The sequence below is a fragment of the Daphnia pulicaria genome, chromosome 8 (genome assembly GCF_021234035.1).
Source record: "Daphnia pulicaria isolate SC F1-1A chromosome 8, SC_F0-13Bv2, whole genome shotgun sequence".
Lineage (NCBI taxonomy): Eukaryota > Metazoa > Arthropoda > Branchiopoda > Diplostraca > Daphniidae > Daphnia > Daphnia pulicaria.
The window spans coordinates 955,028-972,398 of NC_060920.1; the positions used below are offsets into that span (position 1 = coordinate 955,028).

Here is a 17,371-nt window from a genome sequence, read left to right on the forward strand (position 1 = left end):
CAGGCCCCGGCTTTCAGGCCCACTTTCTACGTGGGCCTGAACGTCCAGCTGTTGGGCCTGAACGTCCAAAATTAAAACACACATAATTATAACAAGGCACAGTGATGTTTCTTCAAATTTCAGTATCTTTTACCTTGCATTGCACAAGTCCTTAAAAAATGCGGATATCATCTGCTGAAATTTTTCCACCAACAAGGATCTTGAGAACGTTTTCTTATCACTGCAACTCAAGAGTCGTGTTCATGGCAAGTTCAGTTATACCACAGTCTTCGAGCTAATTTTAAGAAAAAATAAAATTATTTATAAACGGAAATTACTTGAAATATTTAGGCTCTCATACCTCAGTGAAGAAATTCTCGCTCGGATCGACGGTTGAATTCAAAAAATTACCTATAAACTTTTCCTTACTTAAATCCTTGAAATCCTGACTGACAATGGAACAATTAACAAAAACCATCAAGTGTTTCTTTACGGTTTGAGGGTGCACAAGTAGTAGCAATTTTATCCCTGTTCAAATAAAGATATAGATTGTAATGTGGCCTTGAAATAAATACATTTTTTTATATGAAAGAAAATAACCCACGAAACATAACCATTGTTTACGAATTTGAACAAAAAGAAATTTAATTTAAATTCAATTTAATTTAACACTTGAACAAATTTGCAGATTCTAGAGAAAGACAACACCCATTGTTAGCCTTATAAGATCACTGTTTTGGTAGGTTCGAAAAAATTGGTCCGAATATTATTTCTCACCAACTTTTCTTGTTGACTATATTAGTGTAATCTACCAAGTTCAACAAACTGATTTTTTTTCTTAGTATTTGTTTCCCAAAATAAACAAAGAGGCTGCCACATCTGAGGCTGCAGTGAATGAACTTGCTTACAATGAAAAAGTTTTGTAGAAAAATTTTCTAAGGGACATGCTCTCTATTCCTTCTCCTTACATTGGACCAACGATCTGTTTTAAAAATGTCAAGTGGGTGTATGAGGAGGAAGTGGGAATGATCCATAGAGAGATCATTTACAAACCTGGGTTGTGGAAAATTTTTGATGAAATTCTTATTGTCACAATGAACAAGTACTTAAAAAATGCGGATATCATCTGCTGAAAGTTTTCCACCAACAAGGATCTTGAGAACATTTTCTTATCACTGCAACTCAAGAGTCGTGTTCATGGCAAGTTCAGTTATACCGCAGTCTTTGAGCTAATTTTAAGAAAAAATAAAATTCTATATAAAGGGAAATTACTTCAAATATTTAGGCTCTCATACCTCAGTGAAGAAATTCTCGCTTGGTTCGACGGTTGAATTCAAAAAATTTCCTATCAACTTTTCCTTACTTAAATCCTTGAAATCCTGACTGACAATGGAACAATTAACAAAAACCATCATGTGTTTCTTTACGGTTTGAGGGTGCACAATTAGTAGCAATTTTATCCCTGTACAAATCAGATATAGATTGTAACGTGGCCTTGAAATAAATACATTTTTTTATATGAAAGAAAATAACTCATGAAACATAAACATTGTTTACGAATTTGAACAAAAAGAAATTTAATTTAAATTCAATTTAATTTAACACTTGAACAAATTTGCAGATTCTAGAGAAAGACAACACCCATTGTTAGCCTTATAAGATCACTGTTTTGGTAGTTTCAAAAAAATTGGTCCGAATATTATTTCTCACCAACTTTTCTTGTTGACTATATTAGTGTTATCTACCAAGTTCAACAAACTGATTTTTTTTCTTAGTATTTGTTTCCCAAAATGAACAAAGAGACTGCCACATCTGAGGCTGCAGTGAATGAACTTGCTGACAATGAAACAATTATGAAAAAAAAAACAATTTCTAAGGGACGTGCTCTCTATTCCTTCTCTCTACATTGGACCAACGATCTGTTTTAAAAATGTCAAGTGGGTGTATGAGGAGGGTGTGGGAATGATCCAGAGAGAGATCATTTACACACCTGGGTTGTGGAAAATTATTGATGAAATTCCGATTAACGCTGTAAAGAACAAAGATCGCGACCCTGAGATGGACACCATAAAGATTGACATTGATCCGTAAGATAAAAATTGTCAAACATTTACTGATGTTAATTAATATTTAAATATTTTGGTTTCTCTTTCTTACAGGATTAAAAAAGTTATCAAATTCTATTGCAATGGCAAGGGCATTCCTATTGTAAAACACAAAGAACAAAAGACATACATTCCTTTGATGATCTTTGACCCATTACTTCCTGATTTCAACTTTTACGATGGAGAAGAAACAGTAACTGGTGGTCTCAATTGCTATGGAGCTAAACAAGGAAATATTTTCAGCACTGCATTCGAATAGGAAACAGCATCGAAAGATTTATGCCTAAGATTCAAGCAGACCTGGAATGACAACATGACTATTTCTGATACTCCAGTAGTTGAACCGTACTCTGGACCTAACTACACCAAGATTACTTTCTCCTCTGATTTGGATAAGTTTAGAGTAACAATCATCTGTAAGAAATTTTATTTTTTTTTGTAAAAATATTGCATTCTTGTTTTTGGGTAAATGGATTCCCTGAATAAGGACACAATAGCGCTTCTGTCTCGCCGTGCTTTTGAAGTAGCCGCTTCTACTCCTGGCGTAAATGTATACTTAAACGACAATTCTCTTCCTATCAACAACTTCAAAGAGTATGTGGATCTCTGTCTGAAGGTATTGTAGATTCATTTTATGAAAAATGAAACAAACTAACCATATTGTTCTGTGTAGGGTAAAGTAGATTGCCTTGGAGCTCAACTTAAGTGTGTGTTTGAAGCTGTCAATGAAAGATGGGACACAGCAGTAGCTGCTTCAGAACATGGGTTCCAGCAAATTTCACTCGCAAATAAATGTTGCACCACTAAAGGCGGGCGTTACGTGGATTACATTACAGAAAGGGTAACCAGATACCTATTTGAGAATTACAAAATAAGAAACAAAAAAAAACTGGGATTCATATGCACCCTCAAACCATAAGAAAATCATAAGAAAACACATGATGGTTTTTGTTAATTGTTCCATTGCCAGTCCGATTTTCAAGGATTTAAGTAAGGAAAAGTTGATAGGTAATTTTTTGAATTCAACCGTCGATCCGAGCGAGAATTTCTTCACTGAGGTATGAGAGCCTAAATATTTCAAGTAATTTCCGTTTATAAAGAATTTTATTTTTTCTTAAAATTAGCTCGAAGACTGTGGTATTACTGAACTTGCCACGAACACGACACTTGCTATCCGCATTTTTTAAGTACTTGTTCATTGTGACTGTTTAATCAGAATTTCATCAAAAATTTTCCACAATCCAGGTGTGTAAATTATCTCTCTCTGGTTCATTCCCACATCCTCCTCATACAGCCAGGTCAAGTAGCTACAGTGGTGCAGATAAATGAAGAGGATTGTTGTTGTCGAAAGGCTACTTTGTAGATTTTTCGTTCGTTTGGCATTTTAAACATTACAGGATTAAATTTTCACTCAGAGATGTGATAACCGTTATCAGTCACTGCACTGAGGCTACGAAGGGTGTTGCAGACGAATATTTTTTTCCTTCTGTCTTGGTAAAATTCTTTGCTGGCGTTTAAAAATCCTAGGTAATTTTTTCATAAAATTTTTTATTAAGAAGGCATATTGTATTTAATTTTGACGTTTGCCAATTGCAAAAGCAGATAAATCAATTGAATCATTGCAATTGAATAGAATTAAGCAGAGTGTAGGGATGAAAACGTAGCCTACACTAGAGGGCAGGACAAGCAAGACAGAATCAGGAAAATCGGAGGAGCAAGAATGCTGGTTACAGTTGCCCATGTTAATTCTCTTATGGAGAGAATCAACCAGTGGTCTTTATCTTGTGGTGGAAGCTTCCCCAAAACTTGCAGGGCGAACGTACAGTACGTTGACTGGCCGTAACTTACGTAGGCTATGTGTCTGACCAACTGACGAAAGTCAGATGACGCATGGACTACTAAAGGACGGGACTCTTCGGCCTTTCCTATGTCGGCCATGTAAATTTTTTCCGGGAGAATCGGAATCGAAATTTAAAAATATGTATTGTTTAACCTTATGTCCCTAGCTATAGACCTTATTCTGATCCAAAGGTATGGGTCAAGCCGACCCCTTTGCGTCGCGTTGCAGTGTGAAGGGGTGCCGTGAACAGGAGATTTTATTTTGGCTCGCCCCATGTGGCATGGGACTAGGCTTTTCGGGTTAATCGTGCCCGAGGGAAGGAAAGGGTGGAAAGGAAAGAATGAAGAAAAGAGGGGACCAGACTTTCCTTTCCTCCCTTTTCTTCCCTCGGGCACGATTAACCCGAAAAGCCTAGTCCCATGCCACATGGGGCGAGCCAAAATAAAATCTCCTGTTCACGGCACCCCTTAACACTGCAACGCGACGCAAAGGGGTCGGCTTTACCCATACCTTTAGATCAGAATAAGGTCTATACCTAAAATGTACGGTTACAGAGTTATTGCAAATTACTTTACGGAAAATTTGAAAAAAAGTAAAATCACCGGTGCCATCTAGGAACCAAACCTCCTAAGCTCTTGGAAGTCTGCAAGCAGATGCCCATTCGTGCATACCTACAGAAAGAGACACCACTCTCTCATCTTTATTGCTTTGACAAAGCTGCCTAACTCTCTTTTACCTTGTGGCATATATTCTTGAGAGCTTAGGGTGCTTGGCTGCTAGATGGCACCGGTGTTTTGTCTTTTTACCCCTACTCCTGAAAGTAAAATTAGAATACCTTATTAATTATTTTTTTTTACTAAGATTTATAAACACAGTTGGAATTAGCGAAAAAAACTGCATTTTTTCGATGTTTTCCATTAATTATCTCATGAAAATACCCCACCCGACTAGCTTTAACACGGCGAGATAGGCGAAGAGTTCCGTCCTTTAGTTAGAGTAGTCTATGGATGACGTCAGACAAATCATGTGACCTACGTCATTTAATCACTAATCATCCTTTATCCTAAATCCTAATGTGTTTTCCTGTTATTTTCTTGATAATCAATGTAGAAACTCAATTTTACAAGGCGGCCTGCAAGAGACTGACAAACTGAAGGGTCAGTTCCAAAATGTGCATGTTCCTCTGGAAGTCTTTGAGTAAGTAAAGTACATGGAAATGACATTGTTTTTGAGACGCTACAATATTTGAATTCTTGTTTTTCCTATAGGTACATTGATGAAGGCAGAAACCCTCAGCTGTACACCAAAGTGTTATGTACGCGTCTTGTGGGTTTCCCCCGCCGACCGGTAGATGTCCCTTTTCCCCGGCCGAGCCCACCGCGGTCAGTCTAGTTTAAGCCTCGCTGGTACTCGGTGGCGTCTAACGCATCTGGCTCTCCGTGGAATACAATTACGTCGATCGCTATCGACGACTAAGATTGCATGGAAAAAGCTTAAAACAAAAATGAACAAGTCAAAGGAAAGACTGATTCATACAGAATGTTTAAAGCTCACTTGTTGGAGGAACTCAGCCAAGTGTTTCCAAATGAGACCATGAAATATCGTATTGCCAGAGGAGATGACATCAACAGCATTCCATAGTTATAAATTTGAATACTGTAATCGAAATCGTTGGGGGTTGAGAGTTCTGGATGTAAAATTGTCATTAAATGTTGGGTCCTGCTGCTCAAAAATGTAATATACCATTTACATAACAATATTTGTTTAAAAATATTATTTAAAACCTGGTATTACATTGTGTCAATTTATTTAGCAGGAAAATATTTAATTAACATAAGTAAGACGCAAGTATGTGGGTCAAATTAACTCCTTGATGAAGTTGCGGTGGCTGTGGCACGGGATGCTGCAGATGAGCTACTGGATGTTGTTTTTGATGAACCCGATTCTTCAAAGGTCTTGACAGATAATTGCGCTTTAGGTCCAGCGTTCCACAGTGCATCGAACGTGTCCAGCAGGGCTGTCTCAACAAACACCTGATGCAGTCCAGCAGCGGCAAATGTTAGTAAAAATTGAGCCGAAAAGTAATCATTGTGCGGCTCAACTGTTTTGTTCATACTCGTACTCGACTCGATCGGCTAGAAAAAAATTCAATTTCATTAATGTTTAGTTAAAAATCGAACGATCAAAATGATGTACCTTGCCATCCGAACCGACTGTCGGGTTAGCAGGATTCGATTGAATTGTCACTTGAACGGCACGTACTCTCCGTCCAAAATATCGCGGGCTGGAAGTAACCTGGACAATACCTTCCACCTTAACGGCCAACTGCGAGCCAATGGTTGTCGTTATCGCCTCTCCGGCCACTCTCGGCTGAGGGCTCACCGCCAACTGTTTAGTATTCAATAATCAAGTTCAAATATCAAGTTACGAATCTTATTATAATTCACTTTACCTTGATGGAAGTGGTCTGCAGAGTCTGGAACATGAACCGCGGGAAACAAAGAGGTGTTTCTATGAGTAACTTCAAGCAATCCAAGATGCATCCAACATTCTAACAGATTTAAGAAGAATAATTACATTTTAAATATTATAACGGATTAGGGAAAAGAATCATACCAAGTGATTAATAAGTTTCAAATCAGGGTTGCCATCGCGGAAACGTCTTACGAGATCGACGGCATCAGCGCATCGAGTGGCCATACTCCTCACAGCGACGTGATCCGCTTGAACCGTCTTGTTGATCATGGGCAAATCGTCTTCGACCGTCATCACGCCTTGCTGAGACGCCCGGAGGCAGGTGGACTCGACCGTCTGGGCCAAGATCAAGGCCATTTGCTTCTGCAGCTGCAAATTCGTGAGGCTCTCCTGGTCGGCGTCGAAGGCGCTCTGTCCCAGCTTGGACAGGGCTTCGGCCACCTGACGGAGCACCACCACCGACTTCCTCAGCTGGTGAGTAATTCGACCGCAGCGCTGCAGTTCGTCTCGAGTGGCAGCCGCTACGGCGTGAGCGATGGCCGGTGGCGGGGCTGTCTGAAGCGTTCGACAAGCCTGGACCAGTTGAGAGCACGCCGACAGGAATTCGACTCGCAACCGGCCGAATTCGGCTTGAAACTGAAGAACGCGGGTCGGACTAGTGGCTGCCTTCAGTGAAGACAATCCTTGAAGATAAAGCTTCGAGGCCAACACTAATCTTTCCATGAGAGAAACGGCTGCACCATCGGGGGGTCCCGTGCTCAGGTGAGATTCGGCCAGGGTGAAATCGCGCAATCCCTGAATCCAAAAGTAGAGATGCTCCGTCGAAATGTGGCCCAACAAGCGATCCAGAATCTTGTGGGCAATCGAATGGTGGCCGTATCTAAACAACCAAATAAGAAATTAATTATCGACTGGATTGATAAAATTGAAAGCAAGGAATTGATACCTTGTGGCAGAGCGGGCGATACGGAAAGCCACCCACAAGTCAACCCTGAAGATGGCTTCGTGGACGACTTCGCTGGCCTGTTGAGACCAACAATGAGAGGCGTGCGTCTGGAACATGAGAACGCACAGCAAAGGAATTGCCAATAACTCTTGATCGCTTTGAACGGTGAGTTTCTTGAGCATTGACATGATGTCGACCAATGCTGGTACAATGGCGGACGGTTGGGTGTCTCCGATGGCAGCCAGGGCCTGGCACAGCAGGACTAACGTGGAACCGGAAGATTGAAGCGAAAGGCGAGTGAGGCAATCAATGATGGTGGCGCTGATTTCTGGTCCGGCAACGCGACTCAGCTGGACGGCTGATGTCAACGCAATCTTCAGTTCCCTCTCTTCGGTCTTTCCCGCCAAGCAGAGTCCTAATATAAGCGATTCGACAGCAAGGGCAGCGTCTTGGCTTAAATCGGGCACTGAAGACGACAACGAATCTTGTTTGCTAGATATAACTACTAGTTGGACAAGTAGCTGAACTGCTTTCGCTGCAACAGACCGGTCGCAACTGTAGCAGCACTGATTCCAAATCAAGTGCAACTTTGTATCTAATAAAAATTACTGGATGAAATCGACAAAAAGGTATCTTGATTTTTAAAAACTGAATTACCAGCTTTGAGGATAAAACAGTTGGCAGCTTCAGCCATTGCTAGTGTGACTAGAACATCCAGCGTTCTTCTCTGCAATTCTAGGTGAGGCTGATCTAGCAGTAGGTCAATGAGGCCATCCACGTTGGACGTAGTCCACAGATGAGCACCTTTGACAGCCAAAATTTTCAAGTCAGACAAAACTTGAGCCTGGACACCTCTCCTGGAATCGCACAAATATTCAAGAAGCAGGAGTAGCTGTTGAGGGATTTCGACCAGAGTTTCACTAGCCAGCAGCGTCAGTGTGTGTAGGGTCACACAGACGAAATTTTGGGCCGGATAGCTGGGCAAGAGCTGTGCGCACAAACGACGAACCATGGCGGCCGTGTGAGCATCATGGTGCATGTACTGCAAGATGGGGATGAGCTTGAGCTTGATATTTACAGGTGTGGCCAGTCCCTGAATCATCTCGGCAATTTTACTGCACATGTTGACGGAAAAGGTTCGAGACTGTGCGGCAAACTTGGATGCGGCGTAAATGGCTGCCTCTAACTCGACAGCATCGTGCGAGTCCAAACTGTCGCGAATGCTGTGATGCACTGATTTCCGATCAGAAATAATAATTGCCATACTCCCCAAAGTTCTCAGTGCCAGAGATCTTGCAATCTAACCATAAAACAGAATTAATATCGATTGATTCAAAATTAGAATAATTTTCAAAAGTACTGGATCATTTGAATGAATAACTGTGAATATTCTTTTGACAAATTCATCCACATTGAGGATCTTGTCTAGATGCTTTTCACTTTGCTGACAGACTCTGAGAACACACAGTCTGGGGAAATTTGTTCTAAAGAAAGACAAATTGGAAATACAGATTGGATATTATAAACAAACATTACCACTTTTAAATTCATACCCTGTCCTGAAAACTTCTGCCAGCTTCAGTAAGGCTGAATTTATCAGAATCGGAAATGGGTACTTTTCAAAGAGTCTAGGGAAACGAACAATGGCCTCACATTGTTCACCAATTCTCACAGAGCGTAACCCTGAAAATGTTATAAAGATTTGGAAAATTATAAACAAAAGCTTTCATTGACATCAAAATAAAATTTCATCATGGAAATTGTCAGCTAGAAGGTTAAAACATGTAAACTACCTTTGTCTAGCTCTGTTAAAGCTGTGTTTGCATCTTGTTCTGGTTCTCCAAATAAATGTTCATTGAATGCGGTTCTCAAACCAACGGAAACCATTTTATCCTCGGTAAATAAATCTTGAATAAACTATCTTTTCCTTCGAATATTTTGAAGTTCAATGTTGTTGTCCCTCTTGACATCCTATCCCCTTTAAATTCCGGCAAAGTGCTAATCAGCAACCCCACACGCTATCCTCTCTTCAAAGTTTCCATTTATTGAAAACATTGGAATTATTCGATTCCAATTGAAAAAACATAAACAATCTATGTTAAAATAAAAATTCTTAAATATTGCAACTCATAGATTTGAGTTTTCAATTAAAATCATCTTTTAACTGCAAAGAAATTCCTAAAAATTGCTCCTTCTTTTGTGTTTAGGGATCGAGCATCAGGGGTTTCATCGGCAGTTGGCAGCTACTAGAGTTCCTCTTTCGGCAAAAAAATCGTTCGCAGCCAGCCATCATCGAAGGTGAAGTTTCCACATTTTTCAGTGTTACAATTAGAATAAAGTACTATTTCTTTTTACAAATTAATCTAACATCTATATCTGTAATTTATAGTTTTAAAAAGTTTTGCATGTGGCGTCATTTTCATTATCTTTTGGCAATTCTTTACCAACATCGCTCTACATGTGACTTTCCCTAGCAATTGACAAGTCGTTAACGGTATCTTCTCTTTTCTTGTATCTTTTCAGATGAAATCAGTCTCTGTCAAAGACGTCGACCAACACAAGTTTGTCAGGGCCTTGGCTGCCTTCTTTAAAAAGTGAGTTAAGTCAGAAATCAAACTTTGCTGCTGAGTGTACTTATGTTGATGTTCGGTTTTATCAGGTCTGGCAAAGTGAAGGTACCAGAATGGGCTGACCTTGTTAAAACTGCCGTCTTCAAGGAGTTGGCACCTTTTGATGAAGATTGGTTCCTCATCCGTATGGCATCTCTGGCCAGGCACATCTACATCAGGTCTCCCATCGGAGTCAAGACCGTCAAGAGAATCTATGGAGGTATGATTGAAACCATCAAAGATCTGAAAGGATGATTTGCTCAATGAAATATTTTTGCAGGACACAAAAACAATGGTGTGAGGCCATCCCATTTCTGCGGCAGTTCCGGCTCAGTCGCCCGTAAGGTGTTGCAGGCCCTCGAAGCCATCAAGTTGGTTGAGAAGGACGCCAATGGTGGTCGCCGTCTCACCTCTCAAGGATTCCGCGATTTGGACAGAATTGCATCCCAGATCAAGTCGGCCAAGGCGTGAAATGTGAAAAAAGATCCAATCGTGTCATACCATCTGCGCTGTGTCCCTTGAATAAACGGGTGATGCACTTAAACCAAGCAGTTATTTTCCCCTTTTTAGACAGCACTTGATTTCTATTCCAAATCTTATCAAACTTGAAGAAATCAATTAATGGTTTTTACTTTAATTGGATGAATTCGAGAAAGGTTGCCACTCTTTTCCACGACATTTACCACCGTAAGAAATATATTTCCAGTTAATGCAATTTTAAAGAAGTAGATATTCAGCCTTTAATGTGATAGATTTTTTAATCGATGTTTCCGCAATTTGATTATTCCCTCACGTCCAACTGCAATTAGTTTTTAATTTGATAAAACTGGTCCTGGTCATCTTTTTTATATCATCATGGACGCATACAAAATCGGCGGTTGTAAAGGATCTTGGTCTTTAACATCATTACAACATCAAGGTGCTTTTGCAGGGTTGTAAATTTTTATTTATAGTGAGCTAGCAAGACAAATAGCTGAAAACTAAACGCAAATTGCTGACCCATTAATGATTCAACGTCGTTTAACTCTTGGTATTGATATAGATATTTTGCTGGCCCATTAGTCCATCAGCTACCGCTTATCTTTCGCACAGTGGAAAGGAGAATCATAGTATTATACATTTAGAATCATATTTAGATAACCAGATTCAAGCAGTTGTCTGAATCGTCTTGATAGTTCCCTTAAGCGAAACCATGTTCAGTGTTCTCACACGAATAGTTGGAAAGATTTATATCCGATTTCTGATTGTCGACGGTTAACCAGTTAACTACCCAGTTAAATTTAAAGTTAACCTGTTAATTATCCAGGTTGTTTCTTTCTTGCATAGATGGCGTTGAGCGTATAAATGTCCAAAATTTCAAAGCCACCACCAATCGAGTGTAGTACCACCCAACAACATTCAGACAGTGAAAGGACAAACGTTTTGGCATAATGGACCGGATGGATAGAATTGAAAAAGAGAACCGGTCGTCACTCTATCGATAGTAATCAAAACCTTTTTTCTCTCTCTCTTTCGCCACCCAAAAGTCAACCGAGACACGAAATAGACGGAGAGTGTATAATAGAAACTGGATGTTTGTTCTTGTGGCTGGGAAAAATATATCTATAAGAAACTGATTCCTCGCATTTCCATCGTCCCATTTTGCTCTCTCTCGCACGCGTGTGAGTTTGATATTAATGAGTTGCCGCCCGTCTCCCAAATTGGTCGTCTCTTTTCCATCTTCTTTTCTCTTTTCTTTATTCTTTGATTCTTTTAAAAGCTGCTAGACTTTGTCGAAAATAAAATAAAAAACCTGGGCGCAAAGGAGAAGCGACGATTTGTCTCTCTCCTTTTCTTTCTTTTATTTTATTTAGATTTTTTCTCGCACTCGGAATATAAACCCCGAAAAAGAGAAATAACAAGAAAGGAGAGACACTGCATTTGTTTCGCTTGTGTGACGCCGGACACACGTACGTACATAGACGCAAGCGCTTTGCTTTGGCTTTGGCTTTGGCTTTTTATATCATCAAAACCCCTCAAACCGAAACCCAAGAAGAGTGTCGAGATTGTCATCGGGTCCCTTTTTTCTTTTTAAAAACTTGGCGCTAAAAACAAAATAATTTAAAAATGAAAGAATTTTATTATTTTGTTTTAAATTTTATTCCTGCAGTGTTTGGCCATACTAAATTCATTGAATATTTGGTAATATTGATTATTTGATTGTGTAAAAAATTCATATTCAAAAAAGATTAACGACCTGGCGGAAGTCTGACTGGAACATTTTTATTTATTTGTTCAGCACCCGGCCCCCTTCACATTTTTTCGGTGTGTGTTGTTGCGTCACGGCTCGTTAACGAGTTCTCGCCAAAGGTTCATCCTCCTTCCTATGGTAGACTACCCAAAAAACATAAGGATCCGTCGGATGGATTGATGATCCGCCGGTTGCGGTCCCCGGAATGGTGCGGAGGGGAGAAGTGACTTTTGGGAGTGAGATATTGTTATGTGGCGCGCAACTTTGCCAGGTCATCATATGTTCATACGCCATTCTATTTCTTTATATTCTTCTTCTTCTGTGATGGTTCACGTCATTTCTCTGCGCTTCTTGTTCCGTTCCGGAACTTTGTGCCCGGAACTCCGGAACCGCCATCTTGTTTTTTTTCCTCCTTTTTCCGGTTTTTTGATTTCATCCATTTGGCGCTGATTCATTCCAACTCAAGTTGAGATATATATTTGGCGGTGGTGGAAATGTGTCAACTCGAAATGATAAAGAATGAAGTGAGCTGTCGCTCCATCATTTCTCATATTAACCAGTTAATCAATTCTATCAAAGAAATATAAGAAATTTTAAAAAACAACTTTTTTATTTTATTCTTTGATATTTTTGGGTTGTCCCCAAAGTTGTTTGAGAGTTCTCGCAGGACGAACGACGAGGGGCAAAGGAAGTTGTTTACAAGCCCCGTGTGGGTTTATTTCATGGGTGTTATTTCTTGATTTGCTTATAAGCTCCTCTTCTTTATGGCCCTCACTCGTTGGAGAAGTTGAGGCTTATAGACATTTCCTAGTCGAAAAAAGAAGAGAACCAAAAAAAGAAGAAAGGAAAGAAGAATCGCGCCTATTTAGTGATTCAATGAAGCGGGAATTGACCTGTGTCTGCTCTCCACCAAAGCTCTAAAAAGGCAACAACTATCTTCTCTCCTTCGGCTCTCTCTGCTGTGTGCTGTTTTGGCCAACTAGAAAAAGAAAGAAAAAAAGGTGACTAATGAGACTTGTTTTCTTCTTCTATTTTATCCCCCCCACCACCATACAAACAACAACGAAGCCCGTCCAGGTGTAAAAAGCTTTTTCGTGTCTTCCCTTTTCTTCTTTTTCAACTGAAAGATTTTTTTTGTTTTCTTTTTGTTTCTTTGGCTGTTGGACTGGACTTGTTGGGCTCTTTCAATTCGATTAGTTTATGATTCAATTCTACGAATTTTTTGATTATTTGTCCAGCCGCCATGGCGTGTGCTACACACACAATATATTTTTAAAAAAGAATATTTTATAAATAAAAATGATGGATATTATTTCGATCGTCTATCTATAAGATGATTTAGAGCTTTAGTCATTCACGCGCGGCAGACTCTTATATTCTTCCGACGAGAGATGATGAAGAAGACTCTTTTTATTATCTGCGTCTGATAAAGATGTGGGCCGTCTTTTAGATGGTGAGCAGACCGGTTCTATGTAGCCTTAATGCTCGAAATGCGTGTCGTGATTTGTCTTTGATTATCTCTTCTCCCCATAGGGATAGAAACCCAACATATAAGCACGCGCCCACACAACAACAACCCATCACAACCGATAGCGCTTTTCTATCTATCTATTTTGTCCAAACATTTTCTTCTATTCTATTTTATTCTTATATGCTGGGCCGCGCTTCTATAGATTCATCATCTTTTGTGGGTTGTTGTCATTGGCGCCCCACAGCCGCGATCGCCTATCTCTCTCATCCCCTTTTTCAATATTTTTCCTGGTGCGAGGAACAGATGAGAGCTGCTTCAATCAGACCCCGACATCTTCTCTATTCTCTATTGGGAAAATCATCTATAAGCCACACGATTGTGTGTGTGCTGGATGGCGGATGCCACGGAAGAGATAACCGCCGTTGAAAGGTGATTTGTCCCGCGATGAAAACGCGCATGTGTCGCCCAGCTATAACGGAAATAAATCAAAAAAATATATTTTTTGTAAAATGGATAGATCATGTCCATTTTTGATTTTTTCAGAGTGGCCGGCCGGCTGACACACAATGGAAAAACATGGCGACCATTTGATGGGGAAGAAAAAGATGTTCATTGAGAGGTTTTTTGGGTTCAAAAGAGTGTCGTCACTTTGTTATGTTGTCCGGTTTCCCTTTTCTTTTATACCTATTTGACAAAAATAAATCTGAGAGAGGCTCGCGCGTGTTGTAGCCGCGCCCACAAGCACCGGCGCGCGTGTGTGTAGTGATTGTCATCGCCGTTTTCTTCCCAAATAACACGAGAAAATGCTCACGAAAAATGGAAAGAAAGAATCAAAAAGGTAACGTGTAATCTTTGAGACTGTAGACGTTTATAACAATCGACCGCGCTCTCATAAAATCTGTCGCCATCTGAACCAACAAACAAAAAAGAAAAGAAAATTTTAAAAAATTATGAAATTTTTCCTCTCTCCATTGTCTTTGATACGTGTTCGATTATTCACATATAAAAACGGCGTTTTCTCCCTACTATTATACAGAGACGGTCATTTTCATAATGTCGCAGAGGATAGAAAAGAGATATAAGCCTATAGCGCTATATCTTTTGTTACATTGTTTTATTTCGTTTTGGAGAGGGGGGAAAATATATAAAATGGAATAAGACAAATCCGCCTATTGTTTCGACGCACATCTCTCTCGTCGGTGGGAAATGTTGGTGGAAACCAAACTGAACAACTATCGGCGTTCGATATTGTATTATTATACTATTCGTTTATATGGGAGAGAGTCTATAATATGTGCGACCGATTATTTTATTAATATATTGTTGTAATTGTATATAACGACTTGTCTTATGTACGTGCGCCATTGTTATACCATCAACTAAACTATATAACAAAAGAAGATTATTTCATTCATTAACCTCAATTTTTTCCCAGTTTTTCTGGGGCTTATTATTATATAGATTTTTAATGGCCTTGTTATTTGTTCGTTTTCTAATTTTTTCTTTTTTTCTTTTTTCGCCATTTGACATGTACGCAGTAGAAATATGTGTGTTAATCCGGCTCCGGGGGAAGGGGAGCTCAATCCTTCCAAGTGGAAAAGATGTATTTCTCCATATAGCTCAAAAAAATAAATAAAAGAAACGCCGATAAGAAACCATTTGTAAATAGATAGGAAGCGTTCATATATGATTAGTATAGACATTTGTAGGTTTTCTTTCACCTACTTTTGCCTACTGTTGTCGTTGAGAGTGACACAATTTCGGTTGAATACTCACGCCCGTACTCACGAAAATAAAACGACCTAACCTAAACTTATATTCTTTTTTGGCCGGCCTAAAAATAAAATTATTTCGCCAAACTTGTCAAAACATCGTCGAAAGGCTTTTAAAAAAATAAGCTGAAAAGTGACGATTGAACTAGTCACCATGTAGACCAGCAGGTAGATATAGACTCAAATATTAACCCAAAATATAACAGACAACTCAAATACTATAACCGCGCGGACTATAGACAAAAGATAAAACGCGAAAAACCCCACAGCGTTTGTTGATGGACAACGACACAAAAAGGGAAAAAATCCTTTAATGCTCCTAATACGCTCACTATATAGCTACTATACTATATATACAGTATAAAATAAATATAGCGGCTCATCTACTATACTATATACTAACAGGAATTGTATTTTTATATATACAAGGGGGGAAAGAAAAGAGAAAAGGGGATTTTGAATGGAAGCGCCTTGGAGAGATAATCTCTTGTTTACCTTTCGATTCTTATAATATTTTACCCCTGGCCGTTTGTTGTAGGCCTACGCTGGCATTATTATAGAGAGATTCATCCACAGTGTAGTGCACTAATGTATATACCCACAACAGCACCGTTGAATGGGCACCAGACTGACGGTCCAGCGTTGAAAAGACGCGCGGCCCGGTAGCTCTTCCCAAAAACTTACAAGACTCAAAAAAGACGATTGCGACGGACACACAAAAGAAAATAATATAAAAACCCTTTTGAAATTATAAGAATCAGATACAACACGCGCCCGGTATTATCTATATACTATAATACAGTTTGATGGCGGTTAAATAACTGCCCGGCTCTCTCTCTCTATGTGTGTGTGTATTGTAATGTTTGTTATTCTTTCTTTTTTAAACCTTTTGTGCGTTATTTTCTTATAATAAAAGAACAGCAGCAGCGATTGTTTGCTGTGTGTGTGTCTATTCCAGCCGAATGGATTCATTCCCATCTCTTGTTTTTTTTCTACCACGTACTATGTTTTATGATAATTGGATACACACAAGTATTATAAATTGGATTTTTTTCCAGCCGCAGAAAGAGCCTTTCAACAGGGCCGTCATTACTCTCTCTTCTCTTGGTTTTATATTTTTATGGAAAAAATATATTTATTTGTTGTTGTTGTTTCAGGACGACCGTTATATTTATTATTATTTTCTCCCCCCAAAAAATAAATTTTTTGTTCATTTCTGCGTGTGTTGTCCATTTAGATTCTCTCCAATTTTTTAATGGATGAGCGCCATTAAAGGTGATAATCATCGCGCCGAGAGCTAGCTATAGCCTGTGTAGCCCATTAAGTTATAGATATGGTTTCCTGTTTTGATGTATAGAAGATTATTTCTCAACACTTTTTCTTTTATTTTCTTTTATTTTTATGTGATGCACTTCCCCAGTTATTATTTATTTGGGGGCTTTTCTGATTGGGACGATGAGTAATAACAGACAAGCACAGAGGGCTGAGCAAACATTTTCACACGTTATAAAAGAAAAGAAAAAGTAATTGAATATAACCAGCAAGGGAAATAGCAGCAGCACCGAACCGAATCGTTATAATAAGAAACAAAAGAGAAATTAAATCTAGAAAAGATTTAAAAAAATAAAAAGTGTCATGGGATAGTTGGGAAAAAAAAAATCTCTAAAAGGATGGTCGTCGTCGTTTTCTTCCACAAAGTTCAACCAAAGTTCAACACCGGAAGTCCTCCCCACACGACCGAAAAGATTATTACGCAACACGCCTTATTCTTTTTACACACACAGTATACCTATATAGCGTGTAATACACGTTTATAATCACACACAGGTATATTATAATACAAATATAAGAATATGTCTTACAATGAAAAAGGGGGGAGAAACTATGGTAGGGGGGTTAAATATAGCGGGTCGGTCTAATTAGCACCTGGCACATATAGACCCC

General features: G+C 39.2%; 3 protein-coding genes, 1 long non-coding RNA gene and 1 pseudogene across 5 annotated transcripts in view; 3 read left to right on the plus strand and 2 right to left on the minus strand.

The window, feature by feature from the left end:
* Positions 1 to 17,371, minus strand: part of LOC124312357 (collagen alpha-1(I) chain-like) — a 1,404,094-nt gene that overhangs the window by 298,913 nt on the left and 1,087,810 nt on the right. The gene's annotated exons all lie outside the window — the stretch shown is intronic.
* LOC124310691 lies at positions 1,725 to 3,602 on the plus strand (annotated as a pseudogene).
* Positions 4,995 to 5,681, plus strand: LOC124312581. Its single transcript, XR_006910575.1, has 2 exons — positions 4,995 to 5,121; positions 5,193 to 5,681. It is a non-coding gene; the product is annotated as an uncharacterized LOC124312581 (long non-coding RNA).
* On the minus strand, positions 5,710 to 9,330 carry LOC124312294 (integrator complex subunit 7-like). The gene is made up of 9 exons (XM_046776765.1): positions 9,139 to 9,330; positions 8,899 to 9,028; positions 8,706 to 8,829; positions 8,003 to 8,645; positions 7,346 to 7,940; positions 6,541 to 7,279; positions 6,377 to 6,475; positions 6,121 to 6,312; positions 5,710 to 6,059 (listed from the first exon to the last, which is right to left on the minus strand). The coding sequence occupies exons 1-9, from the start codon at positions 9,230 to 9,232 to the stop codon at positions 5,787 to 5,789; spliced, it is 2,889 nt and encodes a 962-aa protein (XP_046632721.1). The 5' UTR covers positions 9,233 to 9,330; the 3' UTR covers positions 5,710 to 5,786.
* On the plus strand, positions 9,551 to 10,498 carry LOC124312500 (40S ribosomal protein S19-like). 2 transcript variants are annotated; one of them, XM_046777030.1, is made up of 4 exons: positions 9,551 to 9,643; positions 9,869 to 9,939; positions 10,005 to 10,174; positions 10,235 to 10,498. In XM_046777030.1, exons 2-4 carry the CDS (start codon positions 9,869 to 9,871, stop codon positions 10,423 to 10,425), a joined length of 432 nt encoding a protein of 143 aa, XP_046632986.1. In that variant the 5' UTR covers positions 9,551 to 9,643; the 3' UTR covers positions 10,426 to 10,498. The 2 variants fall into 2 exon arrangements, with proteins under 2 accessions (XP_046632986.1, XP_046632987.1); XM_046777031.1 differs by having other exon boundaries at positions 9,596 to 9,683.

What these genes read in the sequence shown, in the direction of transcription:
- LOC124312294 (XM_046776765.1), bottom strand. Translation starts at nt 9,232, where the DNA reads ATGGTTTCCGTTGGTTTGAGAACCGCATTCAATGAACATTTATTTGGA. An exon ending in TTATTCATTCAAATGATCCA is followed by an intron (nt 8,646 to 8,705) that starts GTACTTTTGAAA and finishes TTTTATGGTTAG; the next exon opens with ATTGCAAGATCTCTGGCACT. An exon ending in TGAAACTTATTAATCACTTG is followed by an intron (nt 6,476 to 6,540) that starts GTATGATTCTTT and finishes TAAATCTGTTAG; the next exon opens with AATGTTGGATGCATCTTGGA.
- LOC124312500 (XM_046777030.1), top strand. Translation starts at nt 9,869, where the DNA reads ATGAAATCAGTCTCTGTCAAAGACGTCGACCAACACAAGTTTGTCAGG. An exon ending in TTGGCTGCCTTCTTTAAAAA is followed by an intron (nt 9,940 to 10,004) that starts GTGAGTTAAGTC and finishes CGGTTTTATCAG; the next exon opens with GTCTGGCAAAGTGAAGGTAC. An exon ending in CGTCAAGAGAATCTATGGAG is followed by an intron (nt 10,175 to 10,234) that starts GTATGATTGAAA and finishes ATATTTTTGCAG; the next exon opens with GACACAAAAACAATGGTGTG.